Here is a 16,391-nt window from a genome sequence, read left to right on the forward strand (position 1 = left end):
AGACGCGCCCGTGGCTTCATAGATGGATTTCACCAGGAGCTCTATCTGCCTGTCAGTGGCATCTTTTAGCGATGAGCCATCTGCAACCGATACCACAGATCTAGCCGCCAATCTTGAGACTGGAGGATCCACCTTGGGACATTGAGCCCAACCCTTAACGACTTCAGATGGGAAGGGGTAACGCGTGTCAGTGAGGCGCTTAGTAAAGCGCTTGTCTGGAACCGCTCTGGGCTTCTGGACAGCATCTCTGAAGTTAGAGTGATCGAAAAACGTATTGCGCGTACGTTTGGGGAACCGAAACTGGTGTTTCTCCTGCTGAGACGCCGACTCCTCTACAGTAGGAGGCGGGGGAGAGAGATCCAACACCTGGTTGATGGACGAGATAAGATCATTCACTAAGGCGTCCCCTTCAGGTGTATCAAGGTTGAGGGCGACGTCAGGGTCAGAGCCCTGAGCTGCGACGTCCGCCTTGTCCTCCAGCGAGTCCTCAAGCTGGGAACCCGAGCAGCGTGAAGAAGTCGGGGAAGATTCCCAGCAAGCCCGCTTAGCCTGTCTAGGACTGTGGTCCGGGCAGGAGTCCTCCACGTGAGACCTAGGGCCCAACCTGGGAGCGCGCTGCGGCGCGGACCGAGAGGGGCCTGGAGGCGACGATCCAACAGGGGCCGGGGCCTGTGTAAGGACCGGTCTGGACTGCAAAGCTTCTAGCAGCTTGGCAGACCATTTGTCCATAGACTGAGCCATGGATTGTGAAAGTGACTCAGAGTTTCTCAGCAAAAGAGGCGAACTCTGTCCCTGCCGCCTGGACAGGGGGAGCAGGGGGGTCTACATGAGCCGAGGGGCCCACTAGTGACCGAGGCTCCGGCTGAGCAAGCGAAACAGGGGTCGAGCATTGCTCACAGTGAGGGTAGGTGGAACCCGCAGGTAACATAGCCCCACAAGAGGTACAGGCCGCAAAAAAACCCTGTGCCTTAACAGATTTGCTCCTTGTGGACGACATGCTGTTGTCTCCTAAGAGAATGATCACTGAGGGTATATGGGCAATAAAGGGTATACAGCCCGACCGAACAGAAATATATATATCTATCCGGGCACCCTAGGGGGACCAGCACCGGGTGACCGGTGTGGCTTACCGACCACTAAAAAGCGGAGTGTGTGTCTTCCAGATTCCCTGCCTTAGGTCCCCCGGAGCTGCAGAGCTCTTCACTGAGAATCCTCCACCGGCAGAATGCCAAAAAATGGCTGCCGGAGCTCTCAGGGGAGGAGTGGAGCCGTGGGCGGCGCCAGGAAAGTGCGGGAATCTGGGGTCCCCACAGTGATCAGTGAGGGGGGAGGAAACATACAGGATGCTCCGGCCCTCACATCCGACGTCAGGTCGGCAGTCCCGCCCTTACCCCTGACAGGCAGGCCCGGGGGCGGGATTTTTGCTACTAGGCCGCGATGAAGCCAGGGACTAAATTTGAGACCGCACCCGACAAGCAGGCACGGTCGGCGCGGAAGTCCGCCGGCCTTCTCAATTCAGCAGCTGCCGCAGCATCCGGGAAGAAGGTGCGCTCCCTGCACTGTCCCCATGGGGACACAGAGTACCTTAGAGTTGCAGGGCCCGGTCCCTGAGGATGAATAGACTCCGGTCCGGCAGATTCCCACAGGGGCTGCGGAGGGAGCACGGTCCCAGTAAATGGATGACCGCTCAGGATCCCACTTCTCCCAGAGCCACTAAGGGATGGTGAAGGAGACGGCATGAGGCTCCGGCCTTTGTACCCGCAATGGGTACCTCAACCTTAACAACACCGCCGACGTAGTGGGGTGAGAAGGGAACATGCCGGGGGCCCCGTGGGGGCCCTCTTTTCTTCCAACCGATATAACTAATATGAGAATGCATGAGTGGATGTGTGCCTCCTTCCACACAAAGCATAAAACTGAGGAGCCCGTGATCCACGGGAGGGTGTATAGGCAGAGGGGAGGGGTTACACTTTTTAAAGTGTAATACTTTGTGTGGCCTCCGGAGGCAGAAGCTATACACCCAATTGTCTGGGTCTCCCAATGGAGCGACAAAGAAAAAAAGGTAATCAACATATAGTTCTCTCAATAATAGAGGCATTCCATCATCAGTAGACCCTTTGCTGAAACGAGGGCCCATTGGAAGGTGAGCATGGGAATGGACAATAGAAAAGGCCCCCACTCCATTTAGGTCTTCTTAGCTGCAGCCGGAAGAGACAGCTACATCATAAGCTATTGATATAGTCCCTATGAATCAATTTGAAAGACCCCGTCCATCAGCCACGTCAATAGTCTGTATTTGCTGCATGGGAGCTTTGAGAACTGCCTCTTTCCCGATGGTGTACACCACTATTCCTTTGCCGGTAGGAAAGAAGCGATTCTCAAGGCTCTTGTACAGCAAATATAGATTACTGTTCTAGCTGCGTTCTTCAAATTGATTTAGCCGCAGGTGTTGGCAGCTCCTAAACCCAATCTACATCCAAAAGGGTTCAAAGAATTTTGCCGGGATTAGACAACTATAGCTGCTTTTTTCCAGAAAAACCATTCACTTCTGTCCAAGAGTTGTTTCTAGCATTGCTACTAGAATCCAACAGACTGACCTGCAATACTAAAAACAACCTGTTTTTGGAAGAAAGCCAATATATTTTTCCAACTCACTAAGGAACATCACATGCAAGTTGCAGCAACCCCCCGTATAAGCCTTTAGTTGGCTGAGAGGCCATCATTACAGAGTATCTGACTGTTGGGACCCTCAGAACAGAAGTCCCAAGGTCCTCCGTGTATAGAGTGATATTGCACACGCATGCAGCTCTATCTACCTCTGGGAGTCTATGGGAACGGTAGTGTGGCTACAATTGGTAGTGCCCATATGTGACTTCTGTGCCATTTACTTGGCTTCAGTCATACAGGAGATTAGTTGGGGACCTAGTGGTTGGACCCTTATCATACTTCCATCACCTATCCTGTGGATACAATAAACGTATTGGTTAGGGATGAGAGGGCACTACCATGCTCGGATGCTCCATACTCGGAAGGAACAGTTTGATGCTTGGATGGGCATAAATCGAGTACCTGAGTATAATGGAAATGTCTTGGGGTTATATGTGACTTGACTGTCTTTTACTCCCTATATCCGCTCACTTGCTCATTTCGCCTCCACCTCAAAAACCTCTAGAATTCGACCTTTTCTTACTGCTGACTGCAAAAACTCTTATGCGGGCGTCACACGATACGATCTATCGTGCGATCACGTGAGCGATCATATCCACCCCGTCGTTTTTGCGTCATGGGCAAATCGCTGCCCGTGTCGCACAAAGTCGTTAAACCCCCGTCACACGTACTTACCTGCTGAGCGACCTCGCTGTGGGCGGCGAACATCCACTTCCTGAAGGGGGTGGGGCATTCGGCGTCACAGTGACGTCACACAGCCGCCGGCCAATAGAAGTGGAGGGGCGGAGATGAACGGGACATAAACATCCCGCCCACCTTCTTCCTTCAGCATTGCCGGCGGCCGCAGGTAAGCTGCAGTTCATCGTTCCCGGGGTGTCACACGAAGCGATGTGTGCTACCCCGAGTACGATGAACAACCAGAACAAAGAAAAAAACGTTTTTTTTTTAAAATAAACGACGTGTACACGATACACGATTTGTTACCGATTTGCGATCGTTCGGAGACGCTCGTAGGTGTCACACGAGACAACGTCGTGAACGATGCCGGATGTGCGTCACGAAAACCGTGACCCCGACGACATATCACACGATAGATCGTCTCGTGTGACGCCCGCATTACTGTCGCGCTTATTCATTCTCGCCTGGATTACTGTAATTCTTTACTAATTGATCTTCCTGTTACTAAACTCACCCCTCTCCAATCCATCCTGAATACCACAGCGAGGATTGTTTTTTTCTCCCACCGTTACACTGATGCCTCTGCTCTGTGCCAGTCATTGCACTGGTTGCCTATCCGCTACAGAATCCAATATAAACTTATCACTCTGACCCACAGATCTGCACCACCCTACATCTCCTCCCTCATCTGCCTATCACCCCACCTGTGCCCTCCGTTCTGTTAATGACCCAAGACTGACATCCTCAATAATCCAAACCTCCCATTCCCATTTCCAAGATTTCTCACGAGCTGCGCCAATGCTCTGGAACGCACTACCAAGAACCATTCAATTAATTACCAACATCCAAACTTTTAAGTTGGCCCTAAAAATTCATTTCTTTAGACTTGCCTATCACCTCACCTCCATCATCTAACTATTCCAATAAGGCCCTTCACAAAATTTTCTTCCAATTTTGGCCTCCTGTGCCATCTGGCTGCTTACACTCCATATACATTTTTACACTCTGTATCTTTACTTGTATTCATTCCATATGTGTTGGGTGTAAGACGTTAATACAAATCTACGGGAAAATATTGAGATATCACCAGATAAACTCAACAATAGATATTTGGTAATAAAACATTTGATCTCAATTCGGACCTGTGGCAAACCCAGACATCGTAGTCCATCCACAGCCATATTTCTCTGTGTGAATTTGATCGATATTGCACAAAGCTCCTTTTTATGTATCCAAATATCAAAACCCTCTACAGAATTTAGGGTCGTTGTGAATGTTTCTTACCTTAATTTTGTTAACACGTCCAGTAGCTGAAGTCCTGGAACACATAGAAGGATGCCAACATTACTATGGTTATTTACCAGAAACTATTTTTTACATGAATACAACTTTAATCATGTTGGCCTATATACACACACGGTTTTCACCTGATTTATCATTAGTACCAGAGGACGTGTACCGAGCATGGTAGTGCCCGATCATCACTAGTTACGAGTACCGAGCACCCGAGCATGGTAGTGCCCGCTCATCACTAGTTACCAGTACTGAGCACCCGAGCATGGTAGTGCCCGCTCATCACTAGTTACGAGTACAGAGCACCCGAGCATGGTAGTGCCCGCTCATCACTAGTTACGAGTACTGAGCACCCGAGCATGGTAATGCTCGTTCATCACTACTTACGAGTACTGAGCACCCAAGCATGGTAGTGCCCGCTCATCACTAGTTACGAGTACTGAGCACCCGAGCATGGTAATGCTCGTTCATCACTACTTACGAGTACTGAGCACCCAAGCATGGTAGTGCCCGCTCATCACTAGTTACGAGTACAGAGCACCCGAGCATGGTAGTGCCCGATCATCACTAGTTACGAGTACAGAGCACCCGAGCATGGTAGTGCCCGATCATCACTAGTTACGAGTACCGAGCATGGTAGTGCTCGTTCATCACTACTTACGAGTACTGAGCACCCGAGCATGGTAATGCTCGTTCATCACTACTCTCGAGTACTGAGCACCCAAGCATGGTAGTGCCCGCTCATCACTAGTTACGAGTACAGAGTACCTGAGCATGGTAGTGCTCGCTCATCACTAGTTACAAGTACTGAACACTCGAGCATGGTAGTGCCCGCTCATCACTAGTTACAAGTCCTGAACACTCGAGCATGGTAGTGCCCGCTCATCACTAGTTACAAGTCCTGAACACTCGAGCATGGTAGTGCCCGCTCATCACTAGTTACGAGTACCAAGCACGGTAGTGCCCGCTCATCACTAGTTACCAGTACCGAGTACCCGAGCATGGTAGTGCCCGCTCATCACTAGTTACCAGTACCCAAGCATGGTAGTGCCCACTCATAACTAGTAGGAATATTTCTGACTGCAATCGTCATTAGGGGAAAGGAAACATCTGTTTACATCGCTCTCAAGAGTCTCTTCTGCTCAATGATTGTTTGTTCCACAGCAATGAGAGGATGTAATAATGCCGGACGTACGGGGAAGTAAATTACATCCTGCACCTCGGGTCACAGAGCAAATTGGGACATTAAGAAGTAATGCTCCTATAAAGAGGACGAATTTCTGTATGATGGATTTGTGAAGCCCCACAGGTGGTGTGTCGGTGTCGGTGCGTTACCTTCAGGGACTCCACGTTGCTGGATCTCCGTCACTGGTAGGAAATCTTCGGTTTTGATCGTGACGCCACTCTCAGATTTGCGGTCAGTGGGGACCGCCACTGCAGGTTTGGGGAACGCCTGGGGCTGATGGTGTGTGCAGTTAGTTGGAATAGCCTCCTGAGAGTGAGGCAAGCCCCAGGACCCAGTGTAGGTGCGTAGTACCACAAGTCGCAGAATGACCACACAGGCAGGATGTCTTTTAGGGTTTTTACTCACATTTGATGGCAGGGTGAGTAACCCGGGCGTAGCTGAGATGAACCAGATGGGAACCAGGTATCCTTCAGGCTGACTTTATGAGGGTGACTACTGACTCGCCTTCCTTAGCCCTTGGTGGTTTGGGGTGACCCCGACTTTTAGTCCCTATGGGGGTCACCCAGGGAAGATGCTGCAGCCTCTCTCCCCTTCGTTCGCCGTATGCTTGTTCCCCGGACCAGGCCACTCCAGCTTCTTGCCTCCTATGACCTATGGGCCCTCACTGCGGTTACGTGGCTGCGGCTTTTGTGGTGATGTGGTGTGGGCTTTGAGAGCCCCACACCGGCAGGTTTAGCAGAAGAAAGCTGGATCTATCTTCGCTTCGGGATCTGCCGCCCGGTTGGGCCTGGTGCTCTCTAGCAGTCTCCTTACTTCCCACTCCGTGCTTTCTCTCTAGCTGAAGCTGGCTTTCAGGCAGCACTCCTAGTTGACCGTTCTCCCCCGTCAGTAGCCACTGCGCGGGCGCTGTTAGACAGCATCAACCCCACAGGTCTGCTCCTCACTGAGCCCTCTGGAGTTCTCCTCTAACTGACTCACTGCCCCTCCTCTCCTGTTCTTGCCTACGCCACCTAGCAACCAGACTCTCCACCACACCCCTTGAGAGGAGATGGAGGCTCTACCCCCTCCACTATTCCAGTGAAGGTGAAGGCTTGCCCCCTCCTGGGATCCCCAGGGGTCCTCTCATGGGTACATGTGTGAGACCTGATCACTATGCGCCTGTGTTCCACACCCCGGTCAGCCTTCTGGATTACCTGTGTTGTACTGTCCCCAGCATGGGTGCAGTACTCAGTGGTGCCTGACCAGGTCAGGGGCGCCACATTCCCCCTTAGTTATCACCAGCACGTCCTCGGGCTGCAAGACAACATTTTAAAATGCATAAAACATTAAAACATGTAAAACATTTTTAAAAGCACCAGGTACCATACATCACCACCCTCCACCCACAAGTCCGTTAACCCACCCAAAACCCTTTCACGTTGGCCGCGGCTTCAGCCACTTCTGGCAGGATGTAGAGGCGGCTTACATGGGCTGGTGGTTTCAGGGTATACCTGGCCGGGTGGATCCGCGCCTTCAGCCTCTTCTGGCAGGATGCAGAGGCGGCCTCCACAGTTGGTGCTGACCAGGTACCCTCTTTGTGGTGGAGAGCCAGGCCCCATAAACAGGCATGCTCTCTGGTCGCAGGCGAGCCAAGGCCCTATATACGGACGGGCTCTTCCTGGTTGCAGACGAGCCAAGCCCCTAAACAGGCTGACTCTGGTGGTGGTGGTGCCCTCTGGTGTATTTACACTGCGAGAGTTTGTGGCTATAGCCAGTTCATAGCCTTAAGGTTTATTTCTCACAATAGTTTTTGTGGGCACATGCTTAAACGTAAACGTTGCAAAACAAACTTTTCAAAACTTTAACTTTCTAACTGCTGAACTTCTTACTTTACTTTACTCCTCCATTTCACCAGGGCTTGAGCCTGTATGGCTGCGGCACCTGCTGCTTTCTTGCTCTTTATCGTCGTCTGTGGTTGTTTCATCTGTAGGTTCTTTTTCTTTTCTTTCTTGATCTTCATCTGTTCCCTTTTCTGCATCTGTTTCTTTATCTCTGTCTTTTCTTTCTTCTTTGGGACATGGTGCTACGTCTAAGGCATAGTAGCCCCTTTCTCCTTGATGCAAGGTGAACTGTACTGCGTCTCCAATTTTCAAATTTCTGCCTGAATGTCCTCTGGGCAGGTGGGCTTGAACATCTCTCCGATTCACAAATATGCCCTCTTTTATTCCTCTTGCTACAATAAAGCCGTATCCGCTTTTCAAATTGAAGTCCTCCACAACTCCTCTACAAAGGGGTCCTCTGGCCTGGGCTTTGGCTCTTCTCAGGAACCTTTTTTCTTGTAGGTCTCTGGCTGTGACTTCTCTCTGCTCTGGAGACTGTGGTGTTGGAGGATACTTTGTTCTGCTGCGCCGTGTCTTGCGGGCTGGGTTCATGCCTGCGGGCTCCCAGGTGAGGTCTTTGGGCTGATCTTCGTCAGCAGACGGTGTCAAGTCCTCCTCATCCCAACGGGAATAGGGTAACATCTCCGGCTCTGAGTATTGCTCCACTGCCGGTGGCTCCGGAGTCAGCTCCTCAGCTTCCTGGCCTCCTCTCCCCCTTAGTTCTTCTTGGCACTCCTTTGGTGGCAGTGCTGGGGATGGGCTTTCTTCAGCAGGCCCAGGCGGGGGACTCTTTGGCGTGGTTGCTGCAGGGGTTGCCGGAATCCTCTTGGGGGTGTGCGGAGGGAGCAGATACCGATCCACCATCTCTTGTGGGAACTGGGCCTCTAGGTCAGCCTTCAGCTTCCAGTATTCGGGGTCCTCTCCTATCAGGGACTTCCTAGCAGGGACCTCTTTGGACTGGGGAGCGGTGTCTGCTCTGGCCTTGCAGGCCGGGGTAAATGGTGATGCAATCTCTTTGCGGGCCGCGCCCTGTATGGCGGCGGCCTGGTCTTGGCGGGCCGCGCTCGGCATGGCGGCGGCCTGGTCTTGGCGGGCCGCGCCCTGTATGGCGGCGGCCTGGTCTTGGCGGGCCGCGCCCTGTATGGCGGCGGCCTGGATCGGCGTCGCAGCTGCGATGGGATCTGTGCCGGCTGGGCTGAGCGTCGCTGCAGGGACCGGGTCTTGGTGGGCCGAGCAGGGCATCGCTGCGGCGGCCGGGGCTTGGCGGGCCGAGCAGGGCATCGCTGCGGCGGCCGGGGCTTGGCGGGCCGAGCAGGGCATCGCTGCGGCGGCCGGGGCTTGGCGGGCCGCGCCTGGCGTGGCTGCGGCCTGGTTCAGCACCTCACTTGCGGCGCGGACGAGCGTTGCTGCGGCAGCCGGTTCTTTGCGGGCCGGACTGGGCGTTGCTGCAGGGACCGGGTCTTGGTGGGCCGAGCAGGGCATCGCTGCGGCCGCTGGGACTTGGAAGGCCGCACCTGGCGTGGCTGCGGCCTGCTTCAGCGTCGCCGCACCGGACGCCTCTTCGGGGACCGCGGGCGTGGCAGCAGGGGTCGGGGCACTGGCGCTGGCCGGGGCATCACTCGACTCACCCACCGGTGGCAGCATCGGGGTCTGCGTCATCGCCGTCCTGTCTGGCACTCGGCGCGCGGCTCTCCTTTCATAGGCCCGAACCGCCGCGGTCATCTCCAGCATTTCCATTCGTTCTTCCCGGATCTGCTCCACAACCCGGGTCTCCAGTCGGTCGCAGAACTGGGCCAGCTCCCGATACCACCAGGCAGCGGAGCCCGGTTCTGGATTTCTGCGGTCAGACGCCATTTCTTCTGCGCCCTCTTCTGCACGACTCTCCAGCTGTGGACTCGCCGTTGCCTCTGATAGCAAGCTGTTCAGTTTCTGCTCTGCCTCTTTCAGCAGCTCCTCTCCCAGCAGCAGGCTTCTGGCTCCCTTTCTGTCCCGACGTCTCTGGACGCTTCCACTCTCATAGCTGGCAAGGTCCGAACTCTGCAGGGGATCTCTGGGTAGCCACACCTCTTCGTGGGCGGTAACTTCTTCCAGCGCGGGCTGCTGTTGTTTTTCAGCGCGCTTTTCATGGTGGCAATATGGCGGCGCTTCCAATTTTTCAAGCGGACCGCCTAGGCACATGGTCACCTGTCTGAACAGGTCTAGTCCTTATCCTGTTCGTGACGCCAGATGTGAAGCCCCACAGGTGGTGTGTCGGTGTCGGTGCGTTACCTTCAGGGACTCCACGTTGCTGGATCTCCGTCACTGGTAGGAAATCTTCGGTTTTGATCGTGACGCCACTCTCAGATTTGCGGTCAGTGGGGACCGCCACTGCAGGTTTGGGGAACGCCTGGGGCTGATGGTGTGTGCAGTTAGTTGGAATAGCCTCCTGAGAGTGAGGCAAGCCCCAGGACCCAGTGTAGGTGCGTAGTACCACAAGTCGCAGAATGACCACACAGGCAGGATGTCTTTTAGGGTTTTTACTCACATTTGATGGCAGGGTGAGTAACCCGGGCGTAGCTGAGATGAACCAGATGGGAACCAGGTATCCTTCAGGCTGACTTTATGAGGGTGACTACTGACTCGCCTTCCTTAGCCCTTGGTGGTTTGGGGTGACCCCGACTTTTAGTCCCTATGGGGGTCACCCAGGGAAGATGCTGCAGCCTCTCTCCCCTTCGTTCGCCGTATGCTTGTTCCCCGGACCAGGCCACTCCAGCTTCTTGCCTCCTATGACCTATGGGCCCTCACTGCGGTTACGTGGCTGCGGCTTTTGTGGTGATGTGGTGTGGGCTTTGAGAGCCCCACACCGGCAGGTTTAGCAGAAGAAAGCTGGATCTATCTTCGCTTCGGGATCTGCCGCCCGGTTGGGCCTGGTGCTCTCTAGCAGTCTCCTTACTTCCCACTCCGTGCTTTCTCTCTAGCTGAAGCTGGCTTTCAGGCAGCACTCCTAGTTGACCGTTCTCCCCCGTCAGTAGCCACTGCGCGGGCGCTGTTAGACAGCATCAACCCCACAGGTCTGCTCCTCACTGAGCCCTCTGGAGTTCTCCTCTAACTGACTCACTGCCCCTCCTCTCCTGTTCTTGCCTACGCCACCTAGCAACCAGACTCTCCACCACACCCCTTGAGAGGAGATGGAGGCTCTACCCCCTCCACTATTCCAGTGAAGGTGAAGGCTTGCCCCCTCCTGGGATCCCCAGGGGTCCTCTCATGGGTACATGTGTGAGACCTGATCACTATGCGCCTGTGTTCCACACCCCGGTCAGCCTTCTGGATTACCTGTGTTGTACTGTCCCCAGCATGGGTGCAGTACTCAGTGGTGCCTGACCAGGTCAGGGGCGCCACAGATTCTGCGGCAGAGCAGAGGTCCTATAGAGCAGCGTTCCCCAACTCCAGTGCTCAGGACCTACCAACAGCGCATGTTTTCAGGATATGCTTAGTATTGCACAGGTGATTATTTACCTGCACAGGTGATAAGTCCAATACCTATGACATACCAAGGAAAGCCTGAAATCATGACATGTTGCTGGCTGGAGTTGGGGAACCCCACTATAGAGGAATGGATCTGCACTCCTCCTTGTTTATTCTCCCAAATTACAGGACAAAAAGATTTAGGCTATGTTCGCATTTAGGGGTTTTGTTTTTGGTGTGGCAATCGCCAAAATCCCTTTAAACAGAAAAAAAAAACTCTTGGAAAACTCTGCCAATTCATTCCTATTGGAAATTCTTTACTGATCATAGAAGAATTTAAGAAAAAAAAAGTTGGAAAAAAAAAAAAAAAACTAAAAAAAATAATAGTCTGTCACTTTGAAACGGATCCTTAACGCCATGTGCACACGTTGAGAATTTGCTGAGGTTTATCATCAGTATTTGTAGCCAAAACCAGGAGGGGAGTTATCAGAGGAAAAGTATAAGAAAGATTAATAGAAACTAGTCATCACTTTTGGACTTTTTTTTTTTACCCACTCCTGGTTTTGGCTACAAATACTAAAGGCAAAAAACGCAGATACTCTGTGTGCACGAGGCCTAAGTAGGCCACTCCAAACTTGGCACCGTCCATTCAAAATGCTTAAAAAAAAATTGACATGTTACTACAGGAAAGAAAAAAAAAAACCTCTTCCAAAAACAGTGATTTTTGCATAGAAAAACTCATGGTTTTTGAACTTAAATTTTTTTTTTTTTTTAATTTTTATTGTGGCTCTCCAAATGTAGGGTAACAAGTAACCTCGGAAAGGCGCATATACAGGGGCAAAAGCGAAGACTAATGAGCCAATGCTGGGTGACGGATGGGGTCCTCCAATAGAGCCGCACCACCGTAAAAGGGGCAAACTGGAGGGGGGGAAGCAATAGGGCCGTGTTCAGACAAAGTTGCAATAGTTTTACCAGATTTTTGAGGACCTTTAGGCTTTTTTGCCGTGTTTTTGGTGCAGGTTGCTGCCCAAATCTGCATGTCTCTCAAGCCTATGAGAATTCTGAAGAGCTGTCCGCACCTCGCTTAGTTTCTCCTTGCAGTTTTGGGTGCCAAAAAAAATAAGCGGCTGTCAACTGTTGGTGCATTTTGTATCCTTTCTGGCCAATGACGTCACTTAATAACAAAACAAAACCGAAAAAACACGTTTTTTCTGCCACAAGGTGCAGTTATTTCGTGCACAATATTTCTGCACCAAAATCTTAGTGTGTGCACATAGCCTTAGGCCATGAGCCCACAAGAGATCGTATCTGCGGATGTTTCTGGAGGTATTTCCGCAGGTTCACGCAGCAACTCCCCAGAAATCGCAGCTATCCATTGCTGTGAAATTGTTGCGGGAAACCCGCGGTAATGGTGCGGATTTCATGCCCTCTATCTCCATAGTGGAGGAGCGGGAATTGCTCATGAATACTTGACATGCAGTTACGTGCGGCTGCGGGAAATCCGCGGCATATTCCTCAGCCACACATTCCGCAGCGTGGACACAGCACTCCCCAAATCCCATAGGATAACATGGGGACTTTCTGTACTTGCGTAAACCCGCGGATTTATCTGGAAAAATCTAGAAAATCCAAGGGTTTTCTGCAGCAAATTCCGCAGTAACTTTCTCCCGTGGGCACATGACCTTAAAGATCTCGCAGGACTCTTTACCTGGCTTTCCTACAGTCCTAAGCGATATTTCCCATCCCTGGCCCTTCTAGGAGCCGGAACGTGGGAAATATTAAAAAGGTTTCCCAGCTTTCTTTGGATAAAAAACAACAACAACCACCAAACAAAAAAAAAAAACAAAAAAAACCCAGAATGCAAAAATACAATATACTCATAACTTACTATGACCAGGATTCATTCGCAGGCAGCGTCAACCATAGGAACAAGTTACTCATGACATACAAATGGCAGCGCCCGGGACCCCCGGACCGACCCCACCATGGACCGTCCTGCCTCACTCACTCCATGACCCTCACACACCTGGAGCCGGGTTACAGATTGCAGGTTTCATTTTAAAGTTCCCATTCTGATCCCTCGTTGAAGGCGTAATAGGTTTTCAAATACAAGTTTTTCACATTATTATTTTTTTTTGTCTTGTACTATGAACTTAGAAGATGAATGCTTTCTTTTACAGACCCGATCTGTTGGTGATTTTTTGTATCCAGGCTGCCTGAGCTCAGGAAGTGACATGGGATTAGTGTGGCAGGTGATGTGGAATCCAGCTGATTAATGGAAATTTAAATGTCAGTGTTTATTCCTATTTCACCACAAGGGGGAGACATTGTACATTTTGCCTTCAATTGAATTGGTAAAAGGGGAACAATATTTCGGATAAATTCGCGCCTCGTGGTGGAATTTTAGATACGGCTGTGAATATATTTTCTGCGGCAGGTATCGTAAAAAAAAATTGCAGACAAATGGAGCAAACACTCAGCTGTGAAAAGTATCAGGCCAATAATGGACTGGGTGGGGGGCTACTAACCCTTCATATATAACTATACCCCCCACTCAGACAGATGTCGCAAACCCGCCTTAGATAATTTCCATTCACTGACAGCAAGCAGAGGTTGTGAAAAATTGAAATAAACTTGTATTATTTTATTATCTGTACATGTCTGCGGAATATGTTGACGCCATAGAAATAAAAATTATTAATTATTATTAGAAAAAATGGTTTGGATCCGGCTTTAGATATAAAGGGGTCGTCCAGGATTATAAAAACATGGCTGCTTACTTTCAGAAACAGCGCCACCTCTGGCCAAGAGTTGTGTCTGATATTGAAGATCAGCTCTATTAAAATGAATGTTGCGGAGCCGCATCCATGGTTAGGGGGTGTTTGTATATATATATATATATATATTATAAAAAAAAAAAAAACCCCTTTAAATTGGACATTCACTTGGCTGCCGTTGCACCATAGTGCACAACTGAGCGTCCTAGAGCCGAGGAAAGCAGTGAAGTTGTCACAAAGTTACACCATCCCGCCAATCATAAAGATATAGCATATCCTCGTGATTTACCATGTAGAAGTATTCCCATGTCTGCCATGTGTAGTCAATACATATATGTCTGGTAAGGGAGGTCCCAGGAATGCATCTAAGTTGACCCCTCCTCGCAAGGGTGAAATGGAGAAGGCCACACATTGAGTTCTAAAAATTCCATCATAAGTGACTCCAAAATGTTGAGAACAAAGGAATGAAAGGAATGAAAAACGGTGCATGCACAGCCACCACTGCACTCTCACGGATGTGAGATAGGCCCCCATACTTGAAATACATGCGGACCCATGGTGTATCACTTGTGGTCACAGGGGAAGTTGTACCAAATTGCCAAAGTTTACAAGGGAGATGGCAAATTAGTCCCCCACTGCCTTCACGTGCCACCCTCACTTTCAAATGAGCAACACCTGCATGCACCACTTCATCTTGGTGCAGGGCACTGACAAAAATTTGTGATGAGTGAGCTCTGTACTCGTAACTAGTGATGAGTGGGCACTACCATGCTCGGGTGCTCTGTACTCGTAACTAGTGATGAGTGGGCACTACCATGCTCGGGTGCTCTGTACTCGTAACTAGTGATGAGCGGGCACTACCATGCTCGGGTGCTCTGTACTCGTAACTAGTGATGAGCGGGCACTACCATGCTCGGGTGCTCTGTACTCGTAACTAGTGATGAGCGGGCACTACTATGCTCTGTACTCGTAACTAGTGATGAGCGGGCACTACCATGCTCGGGTGCTCTGTACTGGTAACTAGTGATGAGCAGGCACTACCATGCTCGGGTGCTCTGTACTCGTAACTAGTGATGAGTGGGCACTACCATGCTCGGGTGCTCTGTACTCGTAACTAGTGATGAGCGGGCACTACCATGCTCTGTACTCGTAACTAGTGATGAGCGGGCACTACCATGCTCGGGTGCTCTGTACTGGTAACTAGTGATGAGCAGGCACTACCATGCTCGGGTGCTCTGTACTGGTAACTAGTGATGAGCGGGCACTACCATGCTCGGGTGCTCTGTACTCGTAACTAGTGATGAGCAGGCACTACCATGCTCGGGTGCTCTGTACTGGTAACTAGTGATGAGCGGGCACTACCATGCTCGGGTGCTCTGTACTGGTAACTAGTGATGAGCGAGCACTACCATGCTCGGGTGCTCTGTACTTGTAACTAGTGATGAGCGGGCACTACCATGCTCGGGTGCTCTGTACTCGTAACTAGTGATGAGCAGGCACTACCATGCTCGGGTGCTCTGTACTCGTAACTAGTGATGAGCGGGCACTACCATGCTCGGGTGCTCTGTACTCGTAACTAGTGATGAGCGAGCACTACCATGCTCGGGTGCTCTGTACTTGTAACTAGTGATGAGCGGGCACTACCATGCTCGGGTGCTCTGTACTTGTAACTAGTGATGAGCAGGCACTACCATGCTCAGGTATAATAGAAGTAAACGGGGAAGTCAAACATTTTTCTGGAAGATCTTCTCATTGACTTCCATTATACTCGGGTGCATCAGTAGCTCTCATTCAAGCGTCCAACTGCAGGTTACGAGTACTCGAGCATGGTAGTGCCCGCTCATCACTAGTTACCAGTACAGAGCACCCGAGCATGGTAGTGCCCGCTCATCACTAGTTACGAGTACTGAGCACCCGAGCATGGTAGTGCCCGCTCATCACTAGTTACCAGTACAGAGCACTCGAGCATGGTAGTGCCCGCTCATCACTAGTTACCAGTACAGAGCACCAGAGCATGGTAGTGCCTGCTCATCACTAGTTACCAGTACAGAGCACCAGAGCATGGTAGTGCCCGCTCCTCACTAGTTACGAGTACAGAGCACCCGAGCATGGTAGTGCCCGCTCATCACTAGATACGAGTACTGAGCACCTGAGCATGGTAGTGCCCGCTCATCACTAGATACGAGTACTGAGCACCTGAGCATGGTAGTGCCCGCTCATCACTAGTTACCAGTACGGAGCTCCGAGCATGGTAGTGTCCGCTCATCACTAGTTATGAGCACAGAGCACCCGAGCATGGTAGTGCCCGCTCATCACTAGTTACGAGTACTGAGCACCCGAGCATGGTAGTGCCCGCTCATCACTAGTTACGAATACAGAGCACCCGAGCATGGTAGTGCCCGCTCATCACTAGTTACCAGTACAGAACACCCGAGCATGGTAGTGCCCGCTCATCACTAGTTACCAGTACAGAGCACCCGAGCATGG

At 51.2% G+C, this 16,391-nt stretch overlaps 1 protein-coding gene across 2 annotated transcripts in view; it reads right to left on the reverse strand.

Annotated features, from left to right (window-relative positions):
* Positions 1-16,391, reverse strand: part of INF2 (inverted formin 2) — a 126,469-nt gene that overhangs the window by 37,045 nt on the left and 73,033 nt on the right. For both annotated transcript variants that reach the window (XM_075330311.1, XM_075330310.1), the window contains exon 5: positions 4,630-4,663. In XM_075330311.1, the coding sequence (XP_075186426.1) occupies positions 4,630-4,663 (34 nt within the window). The remainder of the gene's footprint in view (positions 1-4,629; positions 4,664-16,391) is intronic.

The sequence above is a fragment of the Anomaloglossus baeobatrachus genome, chromosome 12 (genome assembly GCF_048569485.1).
Source record: "Anomaloglossus baeobatrachus isolate aAnoBae1 chromosome 12, aAnoBae1.hap1, whole genome shotgun sequence".
NCBI lineage: Eukaryota > Metazoa > Chordata > Amphibia > Anura > Aromobatidae > Anomaloglossus > Anomaloglossus baeobatrachus.